The 18,411-nt window shown below is 58.1% G+C and overlaps 1 protein-coding gene across 2 annotated transcripts in view; it reads right to left on the reverse strand.

Annotated features, from left to right (window-relative positions):
* SLC7A5 (solute carrier family 7 member 5) overlaps positions 1-18,411 on the reverse strand; it is a 41,134-nt gene that overhangs the window by 17,484 nt on the left and 5,239 nt on the right. For both annotated transcript variants that reach the window (XM_055232716.2, XM_063613037.1), the window contains exon 2: positions 5,625-5,750. In XM_055232716.2, coding sequence (XP_055088691.1) covers positions 5,625-5,750 — 126 coding nt within the window. The remainder of the gene's footprint in view (positions 1-5,624; positions 5,751-18,411) is intronic.

The following is an 18,411-nucleotide window of genomic DNA, read 5'->3' on the forward strand; positions in this document are numbered from 1 at the left end:
CAGAGCTCCCAGAGCAAGCGGCAGGTCAAGTGTCCTTTATCAACTGCGAGGCCTTCGAGGCCCAAAAGAGGTGCCCTGAGTCGCAAAGTACCCACCCTTGGGGCAGCCAACCCCGCGGCCCTGGCTCCAGGCCCAGGTTGTCTGGAGCGGAGCCGCACTCGAGCCTGGCACCAATCTGGGAGCTTCTGGGCGCAATGTCCTGTCTGTCCCTGCGTGACCCTGAGCCTGTCCGAGACGCCTCCCAGAGAGTCCCCCACAGGCAGTCCAGCCTGGAAGCTTCTCTGGAAAGTGAGCTTTGGCCCAGCTGTGGCCAACTCCTCCCTCGGTTAACAGCCCGGACCCAGCTGGGGTACACTTTGAGGCCCCGGGGCTTGCCCTATTTCCTGCCAGGAGAGCGGGGCCTGAAGCTCCATCCTGTCCCCCAAAACCCAGACGTGGAAGCCCTAACCCCGATGTGGCTGTACGTGGACACGGGGCCTCGACAGACTAAGGGTAAGTGGAGTCCTCAGGGTGGGGCCTGATCTGACAGGATTCTTGTCCACACAAGAGGAGGCCCCAGAGAGCTCACTCTCCCACAAGGAAACACAGTGACGGGGTGTCTAGGAGCCAGGAGGCCAAGCACCTGGCCCAGGGCGTCAGGGTCCCTGGCCTGGCGGGGCCTCTCACCGACTCTCCCCCTGGCATCCGGGTAGCAGGGCCCCAGCACCAGACCCTCTGAGGCTGAGACCCACCCACCCAGGCCAGCTCCGCTCTTGCTGTCACCCCCGGAGAAAGTGGAGTCAGGATGTGAGGAAAAGGAGCTGTTGGACCCTGAATGGCAGTGGCTCCCGTGCCGGGGATGCGATGGGCCTGGCCTCCTCCCTGCAAGGCAGGACAGCCCGTTTCCCAGGGGAAGACACTGAGGCTCAGACTCACCCTGGCCGGGGGGGCTGCAAAACTAGAATCCCGAGGCAGCTGCACAGCTAGCACCTGCCCCTGCACTCTCTCCGGGAGGGCACCCTGGAAGCCACAGTCCTGATCTGGGGTTCGGAGAGCAGGCTGGGCTGAGCTCTGCTGGGGGTGCCTGGAATCCCACCTAGGGGTCCACGCACACACTCAGGTGAAGCCAGGCCCAGAAGAAGGAACAGCTCTAAGCCACAGCCCAGGGAGGTCCCTCAATCCACCCCCGACAAGGTGACCCCTCCACTCCCCAGAGCCACAGACAGCCAAGGTGTGGGTGAAACATTTTCCCACCAGAACAGCCCAGCGGCTGGGCACGTGCTGTGACCACTGAGGGGGCCTTCATCAGAAACATCCCTGGGGGCCGGACGCCCCCACCCACAGGAAGGGGGGACCAAGACAGGGCCACACACCGCCAGCCGGCTGAGGGCCAGATGATGGAGGTGGCACCTCTTCCTCCAGGAAGCTCCTCAGGAGGGAGATGGGGAGGGGCTCGGGGGGCTGCCTTCAGGGAAGCTCAGCGAAGCTCAGAGAAGCTCAGAGACCAGTCTGAGAAGGGATGTCCTCCAGACCCGCACCCTCTCAGGATGGTCGTGTTACTCAGGAACTGTCCCGTCAGCCTTTCCCATAACACATGATACCCCACATGAACCTCCCAAGAGCAGACGGGCCCAGTGCTGTCCACCCAAACGCACCCTGGGAACAGAGGTGTGGGCCTCCCCCTGGCAGCCCATGACCCTGCACACTGCGCCCAGGGTCACAGTGGGGATGGGGAGGGACCTGCCCACTGCTCACGGCTGTGGGACCTGGGGCAGAGCACCCTACTTCTCTGAGTCTGAGGGGCCCTACTAGCTGAAGAACCAAAGGAGAACCATCATTTCAAAACTGTCACGTGTCCCACAGATGCAGGCCCCTGCTCCACGGCCCAGTGGCACCCACATATTTACCACCTGGGACACGAGACCACCCGGAAGTGCCCTACTCATAGGTGCAGGTCACATCCAGGGGTCTCGGCCACCGGGACCCAGGGCCCAGCAGCTCAGCAAAGCCATTCGGTGGGGGTCTGAGCCCTGAGCAGGGGAACCATTTTCTCCTCCTGGGGCGAAGGACAGCAAGAGGCAGGCTGCCCTGGCTGGCCGCGGCTTTCTTTCCTTTTTGCAGACAGAGTGAAAGGTCAAATCTTGCTCCAGGGGAATAATGACCTCCAATAGTACAATGTGGGAGGAGAAGGAAAAGAAAGTTTTTATGGAACCTTTTTTTAATCTGCCCAACTATCCAATCTGTAACTGTTCAAGGAGAGATTAGTTTGTTCTGCCGCTGACGGCTGCAGCCTGAGCAAAGCACAAAGTGCCCCATTGTGTCCTCCAGGAGGGACGTGCTGCTGCTGCTGGGCTCTGGGCTCGGACGGCGGAGCCTGTGCACTCGCTCCCACCCTCCTCCCTGCAGGCGAAGGCCCAGCCACCCTCTCCCTAGGGAACAGCCTGAGCAAGGACACATGGGACGGTGAGTCAGATCTGAAACCTAACTTGAGTACTGTCTCCCTTTCGAAAAGGCTGGGACTAGCTGCAGAACCTCGTGTGACACCTAAGCCTGCGTGTCCCCATGCCCCAGCCTAGGGGCAGCCATGGCTCCCCCAAGACGTGGAGGAGGTGAGGGCTCCTAACCACTCAGGCCCCTGCAGAGTCGCCCCTATCACTTACCCAGCTGCCCCTCCCAGCCCACATCTCAGGGAGGCCCAACCCCTCAGAAGGGCTTTCCTGGTCTGCACCAGGGCCCTGCGTATGCCCCACTGCGACTCTCCCATTCATGTGCCTATGGCTCTCATGTCCCCGCATGAGCTCTGGATGCAGGGCCATGTTCTCGTGGGGACCTGGCATAGATGCGGCACACGGGACAGAAGACGGTTCTGCAGACGGCCAACTGGGAAGGGGTGATTACGAACTTCCCTGATGAGGAGGAAACAGGCAAGAGGCTGTACGGTCAGCCAAGGGCCTATGGGACCCTAGGGCCAGTGCCTTTCCATAGCACAGAGCTCACCTGGGGGCCAAAGGCAGCAAAGAGGAGCCTTTCCAGCTCCGACGGAGCAGGGCACCCAGGGTGCGGGACGGGCAGGAACAGGTGCGTGGGCCGGGCCTGCTCTGCCAGATTTTCACTGCATTCTCCGGACCCAGAAAGGGCCACTGGCCAATCATTGTGAAACTGACGCCGGAGTCTCTGCCTTGAAGTATCTGGGGGCTCTGCTGCCAGGTGCCAGCGAGGGGAGGGGCAGCTGCTCAAGGGCTTCGCGTCCTTTGGGGGTATAAAGTTCCACAAGTGCTTTGGGAGAAAGTGGTCAACACAATGTATCTTCTAAAACCAAGGCATTCATCTGGTAACAAAATAAATCTCTTGAAGCCAAACAGGAGACAGGAATTCTGCAGACGCTGCATGTACCCCAAAGCTCAGAAGGGAATTGCTGGGGGGAGCACGGTGGGAGGACGCTTTCAACAGCTAACGGAATTATAAACCTATTATGTATTCAAGTTGAACAAAAGCTCTTTGCTCTCCCTACCGAAACTTGTTTTTACAAAAATCACGTTCCCCTCCTAAATCTTTCCTGGCTAGCTGATGAGCGCAGCCGAGCAAAGGCCTTCACGAGCAAAGCACCCCTTCCGTGCTCACTTCTGGGAGCCACAGAATGGATTTGTCTCCTACCCGTAAAACGTTACTCAGGCCCAACCACCTCCCTGGGCAACTTCTGAGTGCCTGGGAGCCATAGAATGAGCTCGTCTTGTCTTGAGTAAGGTGCTGGAACCTGAGGTCCTAGGAAGGTTCAGAATTGGGACTTCCTGCCAGCCCTGTCCTGCCAGCTCTTGGGTGGCTCTGGTACCCGAGCGACTCTGAGAATCCCTGGTCAGACACATGCATGGGGGATGGGCTCGAGCTCCTGAAGGATTGACCTGGGCCACCTTCCAGAGCCACCTGGAAATCAAGTGGGACTTCCCCTCAATGATGAGGCAGGTAACTAACGCCTGCTGCAGGGTTTGTACAGATCGATAAATTTGATAAAGACAGTCTGGCCCCAGCACCTGGAGCTTGTCTCCCTGTGGTGAGGTCAGTATAGCCCGGCACTGCATCCCGCTGCAGGCCCAGGTTACCTGCTTGGTGCGGAGACCCCTCCCCAGCTGCAGCCAGCCTTTGTCCCTAAGGCGAAGTACCACGTACAGCCAGCAGGGGGCGCCGGGAGCAAGGCGGAGGCTCAGCTAAAGCTGCGTGTTGGGTGCTGGGTGCTGCTGGGCACCATTCAGTTCACAGCCCACCAGTGGCAGGGTGCACACAGGACAGCCTCCCAGCCCTGAGGCAGGGCCCCACACAGGAGGAGGCAGCGCCCGCATGTCTGCATGTTTTGGCCTAGCCGTGCATGGGGGTGGGGCAGCTCGCAGCTTGCTGGGTGGGGGCCTCCCTGCCTCTAGGAGCAAGGTCCTTGCCCTGTCCTCTGCAGCCCTGGGGTCCTACCTGCCTCCCGCACAGCCTTGTGGTACCAGGCAGCCTCTCTGCAGCCATCAGTGACTGGGAGAGAAGAGAATGAGGCCAGCTTCTAAGTGCTCTGCTCCTAGGCTTGCTCCAACATGGATGGAGACAAACTCAGAAGGAACTGCAGACAGAGGCATCCATGTTGGACTCAAGCGACAGGGCCCCCCAATTCAACTGCACCCAACCACGGGCGGGATCCAGTGCCCAGGACAGTGTGTCCCAGGGTCGGTGACCACACAAATGGGAACTGCTTACGAAACCCCAGCCCGACCTCACCGCGGAATGGCAGTGTGGAAAGGGCGGAGGCTCTGCAGGCAGACACAGAACACAGATCTATGGGGTGTGTGTTAAAGGGTCCAGAGGCACCCAGCAAAATACCAACTGTGTCAGTCCACGTCGACAGAGAACGCAGGTGCAGGGGACGGGGGCTGTTTCACACTCACTCTCTTTATTCCTTCCAGCAGCCCCAAGAGAAAATGCAGCGGCGAAAAACGCTCAGAATCAGGGATTTCCCCAAGATCACACAGCACAAGACCAAGGCCTGGGCCAGCCAGCCTTAAAACCTGTGCGCCAGAGTGCTCTCACCTGCTCCCCAGTGCTAACAGTGGACGCGGCTGAGTGATGGGGTTACCAGGTTTGCTTTGTTTTCCATGCTTATCTCATCTTTAAAAAGCAGACAGAGACACAGACAATCCCACACCTGCCCATGGAATGATGAAGGAATCACAGCATGACCAGGATGGCCCCGTCAGGGGAGGGTGAGGGGTGACAGCACGTGGGACTCTGACAGACCCAGGGTGAGACGTCAAGGGGGAGGTCTGCATGGCAGGCATGGCCCCTGCCAGGCCTGGAACGTTCCACATCCCCCCCAGGTGAGGTTACAACGCATCAGCTGGGCTCTGAAGACACACAGACATCGCAGCGTAAAAAACGAGACAAACTGCCAGAGCCCCTCCCAGTGGTGGCCACGCTGTCCCATGGGAGCACTCCTGTGTCCCCTTCTGGGTGGGATTTCACTTGCTGGGTGAATTCCCAGAGGCAAATCTCCACGTTGTACAGCACTGCAGAGCTGCGGACTGGGAGGCACCCGGGGACGGGGACCTCATGCCCTGTGAAGGACACACAGGCAAAGCCTCGAGGGGCTGCCGGTGGGGCCTGGGGGACGTACTCACCCTTCCCGATCTGGACGAAGCCCAGCAGGATGATCAGGGCCAGGGCCAGAAGCTTGGCGGCGGCAAAGGCATCCTGGACCCGGGTGGCGGCCTTCACGCTGTAGCAGTTCACGGCCGTGAGCAGCACTGTGGAGGCAGAAGGCAGCGGTGAGTTCCAGGGGCGAGTTCCAGGGGCAGACGCCAGCTCCGGGGGAGGCTGGGAGGTGACGACCCCACCCCCACCCCAGGGCCAGGGCTGGGTCCACCAGAAAAACAAGCTCCTTAAACGGCTCCAGTCCCGTGCCAGCCCTTAGGGCAGGTTCTGACTTTCTGGGACCTGTTTTGAGAAACTTCGCAGTTCTTTTAGGTCTAAGGGCTGGATCCCACGTGCCCCTTAAGATCTGCAAGGGACCTTTCCTCACCCCCCACCACACCAGGCCACGGACTCCCACCTGTAGTCAGGGCTTCGAGTGGGGTCGCTGCCTCCAGAGACCCAGGTGAGCAAGGTAACCCTGCCACTGGGAAGGCGCCCATTACACCTTTTTACACCTACTCAGCACCCTAACCTGACCGTGAGACCCACGCACAGCCCAGCTGCCAGACTCCATGAGGGTGGGGCCCTTTCCTCAAAGAGTATCTTCTGTGGATTCCAACAGAAGTGGGTGTCCTGCTTTCCTGGAACTACCTGGCCAGTCACCTGGGGACGGCAGCCTGCGAGGGGCCACAGGGGCCTGTGATGAGCAGAGCCGACCCTGCTGCCCTGCTGCTTTGGGGGCATACGATGAAACCCAAAATAGCACCGTGTGCTTCAGAAGCCTGAGTGACCCCACACAGATGGCCAGAACCCCCGCCTCAGGAGGCGCTGAGATGTGGGGTCAGGCACGCTCAGACAGGTCTCCAGACACCAGCAAGTCCTCCTGGGCCCTGTAAAGCACCCAACTCTGAGCCAGAGTGTGTGTGTGTCTGTGTGTGTGTGTGTGTGTGTGTGTGTGTGTTGGGGGGTTCTGTTGCAATATGTAGGCACACTGAGCCACTATTCAGGGATCTGTGAGCTGGTGGGGAAACAGCCACCCCCACAACTTGAAGTAAAATCATATTAACCCCGAGGCAGTGACTCCACGACACCCCTCACTGCCTGATGCACTACCCTTCACTCCTCTGCCCACGAGGTTATTCGTCACTGTCAGGAGCTTGAAATCTGCCACTGGGAACGTCTACACCCCAGAAGTGGGCAAAGGCCCAGCACAGGGCACCCACACAGCTCGGCTCTCACAGCCCTCCCGGCACCGCACCGCTCAGACTGCAGGAAGGTGAGAGCATCCGAAAGGCCGGAGGCTCCTCGTCTGTCTTTCCCCATGGGAGTAATGCTCAGAAAGGTCTGGCCAGCCAAGGCCTTGAGGACTCGAGTGGCTTTTCCCCAGCTGAACAAATCCTATGGAATTTTACAACGTGAGCAAAGACCCTGAGGAAAGACATCCATGCGAATCAACTGATGACACCGGAAACGTCCTGAGGTGCGGGACGGGCCACCCGCCTGCCTATCTCTCAGAAACTAACCATCCCGCTACAATTCTATGAATGCCAGAGCGGAGACGGCTACTACACACCAGGAAAGTCTGGTTGAAAAATGTCTGAAAGTTAGTGTTTTCGCTGCTATTCCTAAAATAAAATACTTGAAATTCCCTTCCACTCCTCGCCCAAACTGAAGAGGTGATTCTTCACCTCTTCCCAGGGCTCCCAGGGACATGAAGATGTTACCAGTCCAGAGCCCTCCAGTCCTACCCTCAGGGCTCAGCAGGGTCGGGTCAGTGGGTCTAGGCATCTCCTTCTCCGCTGCACAGGGCAAGGGGCAGGTCCTGACTTGCCAGTCCCATTTCCTTACGGTTGGGGGGGGCATGACCATAAAAGAAACTGAGACTCGGGGACCGGGCAAGCCAGGGCTTTCCGGAGAGCTTTCCGGATTCGCAAGAGGCCGGCTGATTGCATCACTCGCTCATTCATGCCTGGAGGGAGGCGGGGGGAGTGGGTGTGGCCAAGCCGCACACGAGGCTGCCTTTCCCCAAAAGGGAGACGTGGCACGCTGCCACCACTGAACTCCAGAAACCAGACAGGCGCTGTGGAGACACTGAGCACTGCCCCCGAGGCTGTCATGTCTGCTAGGGGGTTGGAGGGTCCAGGAAAGGCAGCGATTTGCCCAGAAGTGCCCAACCATGGGCTGTCCTGCCACACTGACGTGACGCTGGGCAATGACGCCACCAGGGCTGTCACTGTGGGTGGGACAGAGGCCAGGACCCCTTCCCCCCACCCCCACCCCCTCCCCCCGCCAGCCTGACCCTGCCTGCCCAGATCCAACCCAGCTGCTCCCCAACCAAAAACAGTCCTGAGGGGCTGACGGGTGCCAGTGGGAGGGTTCACCAGATCATCTCCTGACATTAAAAATAACCACAGGGCAGACAGGCGGGGGCCGGGTCTTGAAGTCAGGTGGGGAGCAAAATGGTCATAGAACAAAGGGGACCTTATATTTATTCCTTTTATAACAAGAACATAAATTTTAATGTTCACTGACTTTGGGTGATGAGTAAACAAAGGTTTTATTATTCTCCACAGTGTCCTTTTTTTAAGTTTTAAGATGAAATAAAATCTCAAACAAATACATGAATTCATCTGGGTTCAGTACCTTTTGACCTTAAGGAGGCGAGGCAGTCACGGGATAAGTGTGGGGTTTGAACCTCAGTCCCTGCTGGCACCTGCCCTCTCCCCAGCCTCAGCGTCTACGCCATGGAGGGGCTGCTGGCTGCCCCCACAGCAGAGAGATCGACAGGGCTGTGCCCCGAGTCAGAGTGAGGGGGCTGAGCACACAGGGTCAGCCACCCCCAGATAAGTGTGGCCGCGCCAGCCTGCGGGGACACGGGGACAACTGGGCCGGGAGATAAAACCCGTCAGGGGAGATCAAGCCCTGTGACGTGGCTTGGCTTGATTGGCAGATAGCCAGGCAGGCTGAGCTGGGGGCCCCTCCCAGTCTGGGGTGCTGTCTTCCCCGTCCTCACCTGACTGCCTCCCACCTGGCTGGCTGGCTGGCAGGGGCTCCAGAGGAGCTGGGGTCCCTTAGGGGTAGTGCATTGGAGGAACCCCTGCCCTCCTCCTCCCTTCACATGTGTCTCCACCACCCCCCACGGCCATCAGCCACAGAAACATCCTCATCTTCGGGTGGGCATTGGCAGCAAGGCCCACAGCCCGGTGAAGGAGGGACAGCCCCGGCCACACCCAGAGCCAGGGCCAGGGCCTCAGCCAGGACACCTGTCACAGTGAGGCCCAAGCTGTGGTCCTGGTCCTGACTCAAAAGCCACTTCAGATGCCCTCAGGCTCCCCCTGAGGGACTGGGGACGCGGCCAGCCCACTTCTCCTCAGGACCCTGGGGTGGGCAGCAAGGGCTCCCACTGCTCTCGCCACCTGCCCTGCTCAGAGCTGGGGCATCCTGGGGAGGTTGCCACCACCCAGCAGGAGGTGGCGGACACCCCCACCCCCTGTGCCTCCCCATCTCTGGGGTGGGGCCGGCAGTGATACTGACCTCACAGACCGTGCAAGAAGGCGCCTGAACAGGAAGGGCCCACAGACGGGACAGATGCATACCGCTGGCTGACCCCCCAACTCTGCTCACTCACACACATGCACACGCACGCACAGCACCCCCACAACTTGTAAACCAGGAGGCTGCCCTCTCCTGGCCCCTGGCCTTACCCCTCTCCCGTCGGGGGGATGATTCTCTGAGGTGTCTCCCCTGCCTGATGCCCGTGAGCACTCCCCTCTGCGGCAGCCGGCCCTGCTCATCTCCCCCGATGCTGGCATCTTGGTCTCCTGGCCCCTACTCTATCCAGCTCCTGATAAAATCCCGCTACAGGCACAGGGACGATCCCCCAGGGTCCAGTGTTGGAGGAGAGGGGTGGGGGAAGGGCCAGTAACAGGTGTGTTCAATAGGAGAGCAGGTGGGACTTGTGAGATCTGTGGGCCCCGGCTGGGTGGGGACCCTGCAGGCCCCATGAACCCACCCCACACAGACTAATGCCTGATTCTTTCAGGTAATAAACATGCACCAGGTACAGGAGCATCCGTGGATAAGGTTCAGGACCAGCCACAGTGAAAATCCTCTCTGTGCCACCGGTCCTCACCTGCCCCCGAGCCGGACACAGCAGTGAGTCCTGCAGGGTTCAGCACCTCGGCCTGTCTGTAAGTGGGAGTACCCAACGGACAGGATCCTCTGGGGCCCCTGCAAGCCCAAACACAGCCACTGTGAGTGCCCCAGGCAGGCATCTGGCGCAGGCACGCGTCTGGCAGTCCCTTCTGTCATTTTCAGACCCAACAGAAACAGAGGTGCTCCTGCCAGGCCCCCGGGGACTGCCTCCAGGAGTCACTTGTAAAGACAGGGTGCATTCTGCAAATGGTTTCAGAGTCTGTCCAAAGGGCCAATGCTGGGGCTGGGGCAGAGATGGTCCAAGGCCCGTGAGCTGTGCTGCTTTATAGGCAAATGAAGATCGTTTACCCAGAATTGCCTGCTGGAGACAGCACAGACGAAGTGGCCGGCAGCTTCACCAGTTCCAGGAAGCCCAGGCAGCCTGGTACCCCAGGGTGCACCTCGTACAGCAGTTTGCACTGGGCTGGAGAGCGGCAGCTGACCACTGCAACTACAGCTGGCCCGACACCGGGCACAGGTACCAGCCCAGCCCAGTCCCGCCCAGCGCAGCCTGCGGCCCCTAGCCGAGCCAACACCTGGCAAACCAGCCTTGGAGCTTGGGCCCCCCTCTGCAGCTGGCTGGGGCTCCTGAGACAGCTTCTTTGTCGGAATCCACTCAGTACACACAGGGTCCCCAACTTAGTGGCTGCCCAATGAACATGGGGCTTAGTAGAACCAGTACCTTCCTCCCTGGCCCCTTCAAGTCTAAACATCCCCTGCTCTGAGTACAAGCCTCCACCTTCTCCACGGATAGACAGCCCCTACCATCTCCCCTACCATCTCCCGTGTCATCCCCTGGGGGGACTTGTAAAAGCAGTGGTGGGGGAGGGGGATGGAAACCCAGAGCTTCTGATCAGGCAGGTCGGAGGAGAGGGAGACAACACATCTGCACAGAACAAGGTCCCAGGGAGTCGGGCGCTGCCGACCCAGGGAGCCCCCCGCAGTACAGGTGGGTGCTTTCCTGATGGAAACGTCACCGCCCCTGGGCTCCAGAAAATGAATGTGTCTGACTCAGTGACCCCTGTCCTCACCCAAGGCCAATCTCACCCCAGAATGGGCTGGAATGCCGAGCCTGCCCATGCCAGCTCCAGATCTGCCCGCCTCCCTGCCATTTCTGGCCATGGAGAGAGGTCAAAGTGGTCCAGAAACCCCAAGGAAGACGAAGCAGTTCTGGGGCAGGGAAGCAAAGGCAGCGTTTCCATTTTTTTTTTTTTTTTTTTTGAGACGAAGTCTCGCTCTTGTAGCCCAGGCTGGAGTGCAATGGTGCGATCTTGGCTCACTGCAACCTCCGCCTCCTGAGTTCAAGCCATTCTCTCACCCACCTCTACCTCCAGAATAGCTGCAGCCTCTGCCTCCGGGGATCAAGTGATTCTCCTGCCTAAGCCTCCTGCCTCCTGCCTCAGTAGCTGGGATTACCGACACCTGCCACCACGCCCGGCTAATTTTTTGTATTTTTAGTAGAGACGAGGGTTCACCATGTTAGCCGGGCTGGTCTCGAACTCCTGACCTCAGGTGATCCGCCCACCTTGGCCTCCCAAAGTGTTGGGATTACAGGCGTGAGCCATCACGCCTCGTCGGGATGGTCTGCTTATAATGGCTTGATATTGATGTCCAGTCTCTGCAGAGCACAAGGCCCCGCCTTTCGGCCGGTCATACAGATGTCCCTGGGCAAGCAGAGAGCCGATCCCAAGGCCCTGGCCCCACCTGTCTGCTCAGTGTGTGGAAACAAATTACTAACAGGCTGGTGTCACATTTCCAAATTCTGTCACCAGCCCTTGAACACATGTCTTTGTACTTTTTTTCCATTTTTAACCGGGGCTGAGTTACACCCAGCCACACAGTCCTGGCTGGCACGGGGGTGGAGGTGTCAGCTGCTGCCCAGAATGGGGCTGACACACTCATTTTAAACAGGCCAGGAAGATGCAGATTTGGCAAGCTCTGAAACTTGCCAAAACCCCAAGTCCCAGGGTAAGCAGGGGAACCAGAAAAAGGCAGCATCTCATGTGGTCAGGTTCTCCTGACGCAAGCGTCCTGGTGGATTTGGGTTTCCCAAGGGTCCTGACTCCAGGAGACCCCCAGGACTGACAGGAAGGGCCACCCCTCCCTCTGAAACTCTGAAACCAGGCCACCCGGTGCTGAAATGCTGTGTGAACTCTGGCAAGTTCCTTCGCAATGCCTGAGCCTCCCTTTCTTGTTTCCAACAGACTGGAACACTGCCTCCTGTTGCATGGGCGAAATATCTCGCGGACATGTCTTACAGCACCCCATGAAAGCATCACCATTAATCTGACCAGTCACCGCAACATCTTCAGGGCACAGATGAAGCTGTGGGCACCAGTGATAAGGAGTTGCCACTGCTAGCTAAGTGCGGAGCCTCACACATCTGTGGCCCAGAAACCCACGCCCCACTCCAAACCCTCTACAGCTCCAACAGTTATGCTAACAAGAAAAAGGAGCGAAAACCTGCTCCAGTCACGGTATTGTGGAGATGGAAGGACACTTGTGGCAGCCAATCCAATACCTCCATTTTATAACTGGGGTAAATGTAGTTCAGAGAGGTTGTCCCACTTGCTGAAAGTCACACAGCAGTTCCTGGGCGGCGAAGTGAGGACATCCAGGTCTCCTAAATCTCACCTTTGTGCTCTGGCCACTTGACTGGGCTTTTCAAACCCGGCTGTCAAAGAGAAGCACCAAGTCCACTTGGGCTCCTGGCCAGCGTCCAGGCCAGTCCAACTCAACAGCAAGCCGAAGCAAATACCACACAATGAACTCGTTGAATAGACTCTGCGCTCAGGCTTAATCAGTGCACAGCCTGTACACCCGACAGGCGGATGCAGCTGTTCCAAACTAAGGCCACGGCCTCTCCCCAGTCCCGACGGGTTCTGCAGGTGCAGGGATGGAAGAATCCCTGGCGACAGGAAGCCCTCAGCTCTGAGCAGGACCTGAAGCCACCTCAGGGCTCGCACCGGCCCAGACGCTGCTGCACAAGTGCTCCAGGGGCTCCTGCCCTGCCCTCCTCACCTGCCTCCTCACCTGTCAGGGATGTTTGATTCCTGGCTGGCCCCTCCCCTACCTGACCCCTGCCAAAGACCCAAGCCACCCCAGGCTCCCAGCTCTGAAGCAAATGACCAGAGAAGTCAAGCGCCTGGCTCCGGGCCACACAGCTTGAGGGACTCAGAGCTCCAGGGACAGTCCCTGGACCCTGCTCAGGACTTCTGCAGAGGCCCTGGGCTCTTCCAGTTGACTCAGCTCACAGGGCCCCTACACGGTACCAGGTGAAGACATGGCCCCAAGAACCCTCAGGCTGTGAAGCCACACATGTGAGCCGTGGGCAGAATCTTGCATTGGCCTCCAGCAGCTCGAGAGCACAGGGACAAAGCTGGACTGGCCCCGGGGTCACCGTGGCCTTGGTTTTGTACCAGCTGCAGTTTAAGCACGTATGCCAGAAATAGAATTCTAAGCCCCGTAACTGACCGAAGGGACCCCTCGTATTGGCCAAAGAGATATTCCAAAGTTAACCTGAAAAAAGAGCTCAGGTCACGATGGGAAGAGGGGTCACACAGGCCTTGTTATACCCCTCCCTCTGGAATTCAGGTACAGCTGACCAGCAGTAACATTCAAACACAGATCTTGGCCTGGCTCAGTGGCTCATGCCTGTAATCCCAGCACTTTGGGAGGCCGAGGTGGGCAGATCATGAGGTCAGGAGTTCGAGACCAGCCCAACCAACATGGAGAAACCCCATCTCTACTAAAAATACAAAATTAGCCAGGCGTGGTGGTGGCAGGCACCTGTAATGCCAGCTACTTGGTAGGCTGAGGCAGGAGAATCGCTTGAACCCGGTTGCAGTGAGCCGAGATCATGCCACTGCACTCCGGCCTGGGTGACAAAAAAAAACAAAAACGAAAACAAAAACAAAACACAGTATTGGTCTCCACAACCTCCTGTCTTACCCAGATATTCCTTTCTATTGATTCCAGGTCTTTAGCTAATAACTCTTTCAACCAATTGTGAATCAGAAAATCTTTTGCCAGGCGCGGTGGCTCACGCCTGTAATCCCAGCACTTTGGGAAGCCAAGGTGGGTGGATCACCTGAGATCAGGAGTTCGAAACCAGCCTGACCAACATGGTGAAACCCCCGTCTCTACTAAAAACACAAAATTAGGTGGGCGTGGTGGTGCATGCCTGTAGTCCCAGCTACTTGGGAAGCTAAGGCAGGAGAATCACTTGAACCCAGGAGGCGGAGGTTGCAGTGAACTGAGATCATGCCACTGCACTCCAGCCTGAGTAACAAAACCATCTCAAAAAAAAAAAAAAAAAAAAAAAAATATATATATATATATATATATATATATAAAGAAAAAAGAAATCTTTGAACCCATCTGTGACCAGGAAGCCCATCCCCGCCTTGGAGTTGTCCCACCTTTCTCGGCAGAACCAACAAGTACCTTTCACGTACTGACTGATGTCTGCCTGTAACTTCTGTCCTTGTATAAGGTATGAACTCCAGCTGTGGCCCACCCCCTGGGGCACATGTCCTCAGGGCCTCCAGCCCTTGGTCCTCACATTTGACTCCGGATAAATCTCTTCAAATCTTTTACAGAGTCTGGCTTTCTCGTTAACAAGCAGCTGACACATACAGTGTCTCAGCAGTGACAGACGCTGGCCCACCCCGAGGTCAGGATGACTCAGCAGGGATCGGGTTTGCGGGCGTCACGCTCCGAGGCGCGGAATAGGAGGTAGGTGCTCATTCCTCACATAGTGGGCAAATTCTAGGGCAGGGGAGGGGCGGGCAATGCCAGAGAACGGTCCCCACCTGGGGCGGTCTGACGGACAGGGATACAGAGAAAGAGACACCTCCCACGCTCCCGGAGGCACACAGGCGCTGCGGCCACCCCGGAGGGTCCGCCTTCCAGAGGGAGAGTTCAGGATTCAGCCAGTATCTGGGAAGGAGATGCTGGGATCGTGGGGGGGCCCTCCTGGTGGAACAGGGCAGCGGCGGGAAGTGGGTGCTGCCACAGGGCCTCCGGGGAGCGCGTGGGCACACAGTACCAATCTGCGTGCGTACACGTGTCCTGTCCCCGCAGACGGGCCAGGCGAGGCCTGCCCATGGCCAGCCATCCAGGTGAGGCTCCAGGGAGGGCCAGGCCTATTGGCGGGCAGAACCCTGTGGCTGTCCAGGGTACCTGGATGTGAGTCTGGGAAGGATGGAGAAGGGTGGAGGAGCGCGAAGGGCCCCTAGGGGTTGCTGGGGAACACAGATGAGCCTCTGAACCACCTGTGTCCTTACCTGGGCCAACTGTGCCACCCAGTCTTGCTGACTGACACCTCCCCAGACCCCTGGCACCCACCAGACTCCCCAGGCGTGGCTGTGTGCTCCCCTATGCCTGATGACAAACGGTGGCTTCAGTGTAGAGGTGGGCACTGTGGCCCCTGGCTCCTGGCTTGCTCCTGCCTCAGTTTCCCCAGCTGTAAATTGGTGATTATCACTGGCTTCAAAGGCTGGAGTAGAAAGTGGTGGCCAAGAGGTGGCCAAGAGGTGCCAAGAGGTGGTCCAAGCGTGTGCCCTACCTTGGACACCCCTCTCCAGAGGGCGGCTCTGACCCTGGCCTGGGCCCCCGGGGGTCTGTGCAGCCCACCCTTCTGTGTGAAGGCAGCTGGTACACATTTCTGGGCAAGATTCTGCACATTCTGCTGGATTATGAAAGAGGTCTGTAACCCAAGAGAAAAAGGGTCAGAAGTGCCCGTTAGGCTCTCCTGTGTGGCTCAGGTCATGTGCTTCTGTGAGCTCCCTCGACGGCCTTGCCCCGAATCCCGTGATGCAGCGTGACCTGCCCAGGCGCCGGCGGCACTTTCATGTCTGGCTGGGAAAGTCGGATTTCAGCACTAATCACTGGCTGTCGCCTGCAATGAGCCCACGGCTTGAGCTCTGGGGCCCACCCAGCTCCTTAAAAACACGCAGAACCTTTGCTAGCTGAGCCAGGGTCCCAGCTGTGGGGGGTTGGGGGTGGAGGGGTGCAGGGATCCCAAAACCCAACCCGGGGCCAGGTTTTACACAGGCCTGGACTGAGAAGTGGGGCTACAGGCTACAGGTGCTGGATACCCTGGGGGGGCCCTGGAACAGGCCTGGGCTGAGAAGCAGGGCTACAGGCTACAGGTGCTGGATACCCCGGGGGGGTGCTGGATACCCCAGGGGGCGGATAGAGGCAGCCAGGCAGCCTGAAGACCCTGGGGCAAAACACACACAGGCCTCCTCTGCTCTCTGGTCACTGCTAATTGGCCAACTGGCCTTTGAGTCCACTGACCACAGCTAAGCCCACAGCCATCAAAACCCACCCCTTACACCCTTCGCCCTTTAGGGAGGGGCTCAGAGACAGTTGTGGCGATTCCTACTTCCACCCACAGCCCCCCGACCCTGGGCCTGTACTGAGCGTGGGTGGGTGACATCATCTCGCACCCAGAGCTCCAGACTAAGGGAAACCCTGGCTCCCGTCTCTGGCTTTTCCTTCCCTCTCTTTGTTCCCTTGCTCCTTCCTTCTTTTTGTCAAAGGAGAAGACAGTGAGGCTGAGGGCTGCTCAGTGTGCACGGGGAGCAGGAGATGCAGGCTGTGGAGGGACGGTCACAGCCCGTTCAAACTGGCACCTTCACACGTGGAGGCCTGGGATTCCCAGACACCTGGCGCTGGGACAAATCCCATTCCACAGCCAGAAACAGGCTCGGCGGGGCCAGGTGGATTTCTCAAAGCCTTGGTTGCTTTTGGCCTGATCCTGGCTGGACAATGTCTCAGCTCACAGGTTCCTAAACGCACACCCGCCCACACCAATCTGCTGAGTGACAGCCATGGGGAGGAGAGCTCCCTCAGTCCAGAGACCCTGGCACCGTTTCCCATGAGGCCAGGTGTCCTCAGCCACCCGCAGCCAGAGTCCCGCGAGACTGATGGACGGCCTGCCCCTGCGTGGCGGCACGCCTGGGACTGTCCCAGCAGGCTCCCATGCTTCACCCAACTGCTACTCCTGCTTTCAAGGCATGGAGGAGCTGTCTGCAGGCCACTTCCCGAACACCTATGCGCTTGAGGAAGGCACTGAGACTGAGCCGGGTATCTTCTCCACGACTCGGTGAGCCCATCGGGCCCTGCTTCTGAGAGCACCTCCCTGGAGGTGGAAGCCCCTGAGGTCCACAGCATCTTCTGAACCTGCGAGTTCCCACTTACTGAGAACTCGCCTGGCCTAGTGCCGGTCCACGGCTGCGGCCGGCACTTTGAGTAGATGCTACCTTCCTCGCTATGCAGAGCCAGCTGGGGCCCAGGGAGGTCAGAAAAACTGCCCAAACCAAATCCAGGCCCAGCCGGAATCTCAACTCCAGCCTTTGCGCCTTCTGATAAAACCCAGCATCACTTGAATCTCCAGTACACGCTGCCAAGTCTTTGTTAAGCAATAAATAACCCACACAACCCTACTGTCATGCCAAGCTCCACATGGCCATCCAGAAGGAGACACATGGAGCTGGTTCCTCTCACCTTTATGAGCAGTGAAAAGCGCATCAACACAAAGACACGCGTGACAGGACCTCATCTAACGAGACCGACAAGCAAGGGGATTTTTCCACTCCCCGTCAGTGGGATGGTTCTAAGCACCGAGGCCAACCCATTTCTTTTTTGTTTGTTTGTTTGTTTGTTTTTTTAGATGGAGTCTTGCTCTGTCCCCCAGGCTGGAGTGCAGTGGCGCAATCTCCGCTCACTGCAAGCTCCGCCTCCCGGGTTCACGCCATTCTCCTGCCTCAGCCTCCCGAGTAGCTGGGACTACAGGCGCCCGCCACCACGCCAGGCTAATTTTTTGTATTTTTTTAGTAGAGACGGGGTTTCACCGTGTTAGCCAGGATGGTCTCGATCTCCTGACCTCGTGATCCGCCCGCCTCGGCCTCCCAAAGTGCTGGGATTACAGGTTTGAGCCACCGCGCCTGGCCAGGCCAACCCATTTCACACGATTATTTCACAAAAAGAAACTTTCTGTGGGACACGCCTGGGTAAGTGAAAAGACAGCCAGCAAAACCGAGAACCTTCTTCTCAAATCCGTACCCTCTCCCAAGGCAGCCTCAGAGGGCCGAGGGCTGCGGATCCAGACCCGAAAGCCACTGTACCTTCTGTAGGATCAGGCTCAAGGAATAAGGGGGTACAAGGTGCCCTTTCTCTTCCTAAGCAGAAAATTCTGGAACCCAACCTTATGTGTGATCATTTAAAAAAAAAAAAAAAAAATCAGCCGGGTGCGGTGGCTCATGCCTATAATCCCAGCACTTTGGGAGGCCGAGGCGGGTGGATCACCTGAGGTTGGGAGTTCGAGACCAGCCTGGCGAACATGGAGAAACCCTGTCTCTACTAAAAAATACAAAATTAGCCAGGCATGGTGGCGCATGCCTGTAATCCCAGCTACTCGGGAGGCTGAGGCAGGAGAGTTGCTTGAACCCGGGAGGCAGAGGTTGCGGTGAGCCGAGATCGTGCCATTGCACTCCAGCCTGGGCAAAAAGAGGGAAACTCTATCTCAAAAAAAAAAAAATAAAAATTAAAAATAAATAAAATAAATCACTT

The sequence above is a fragment of the Symphalangus syndactylus genome, chromosome 11, assembly GCF_028878055.3.
Source record: "Symphalangus syndactylus isolate Jambi chromosome 11, NHGRI_mSymSyn1-v2.1_pri, whole genome shotgun sequence".
NCBI classification, from domain to species: Eukaryota; Metazoa; Chordata; class Mammalia; order Primates; family Hylobatidae; genus Symphalangus; species Symphalangus syndactylus.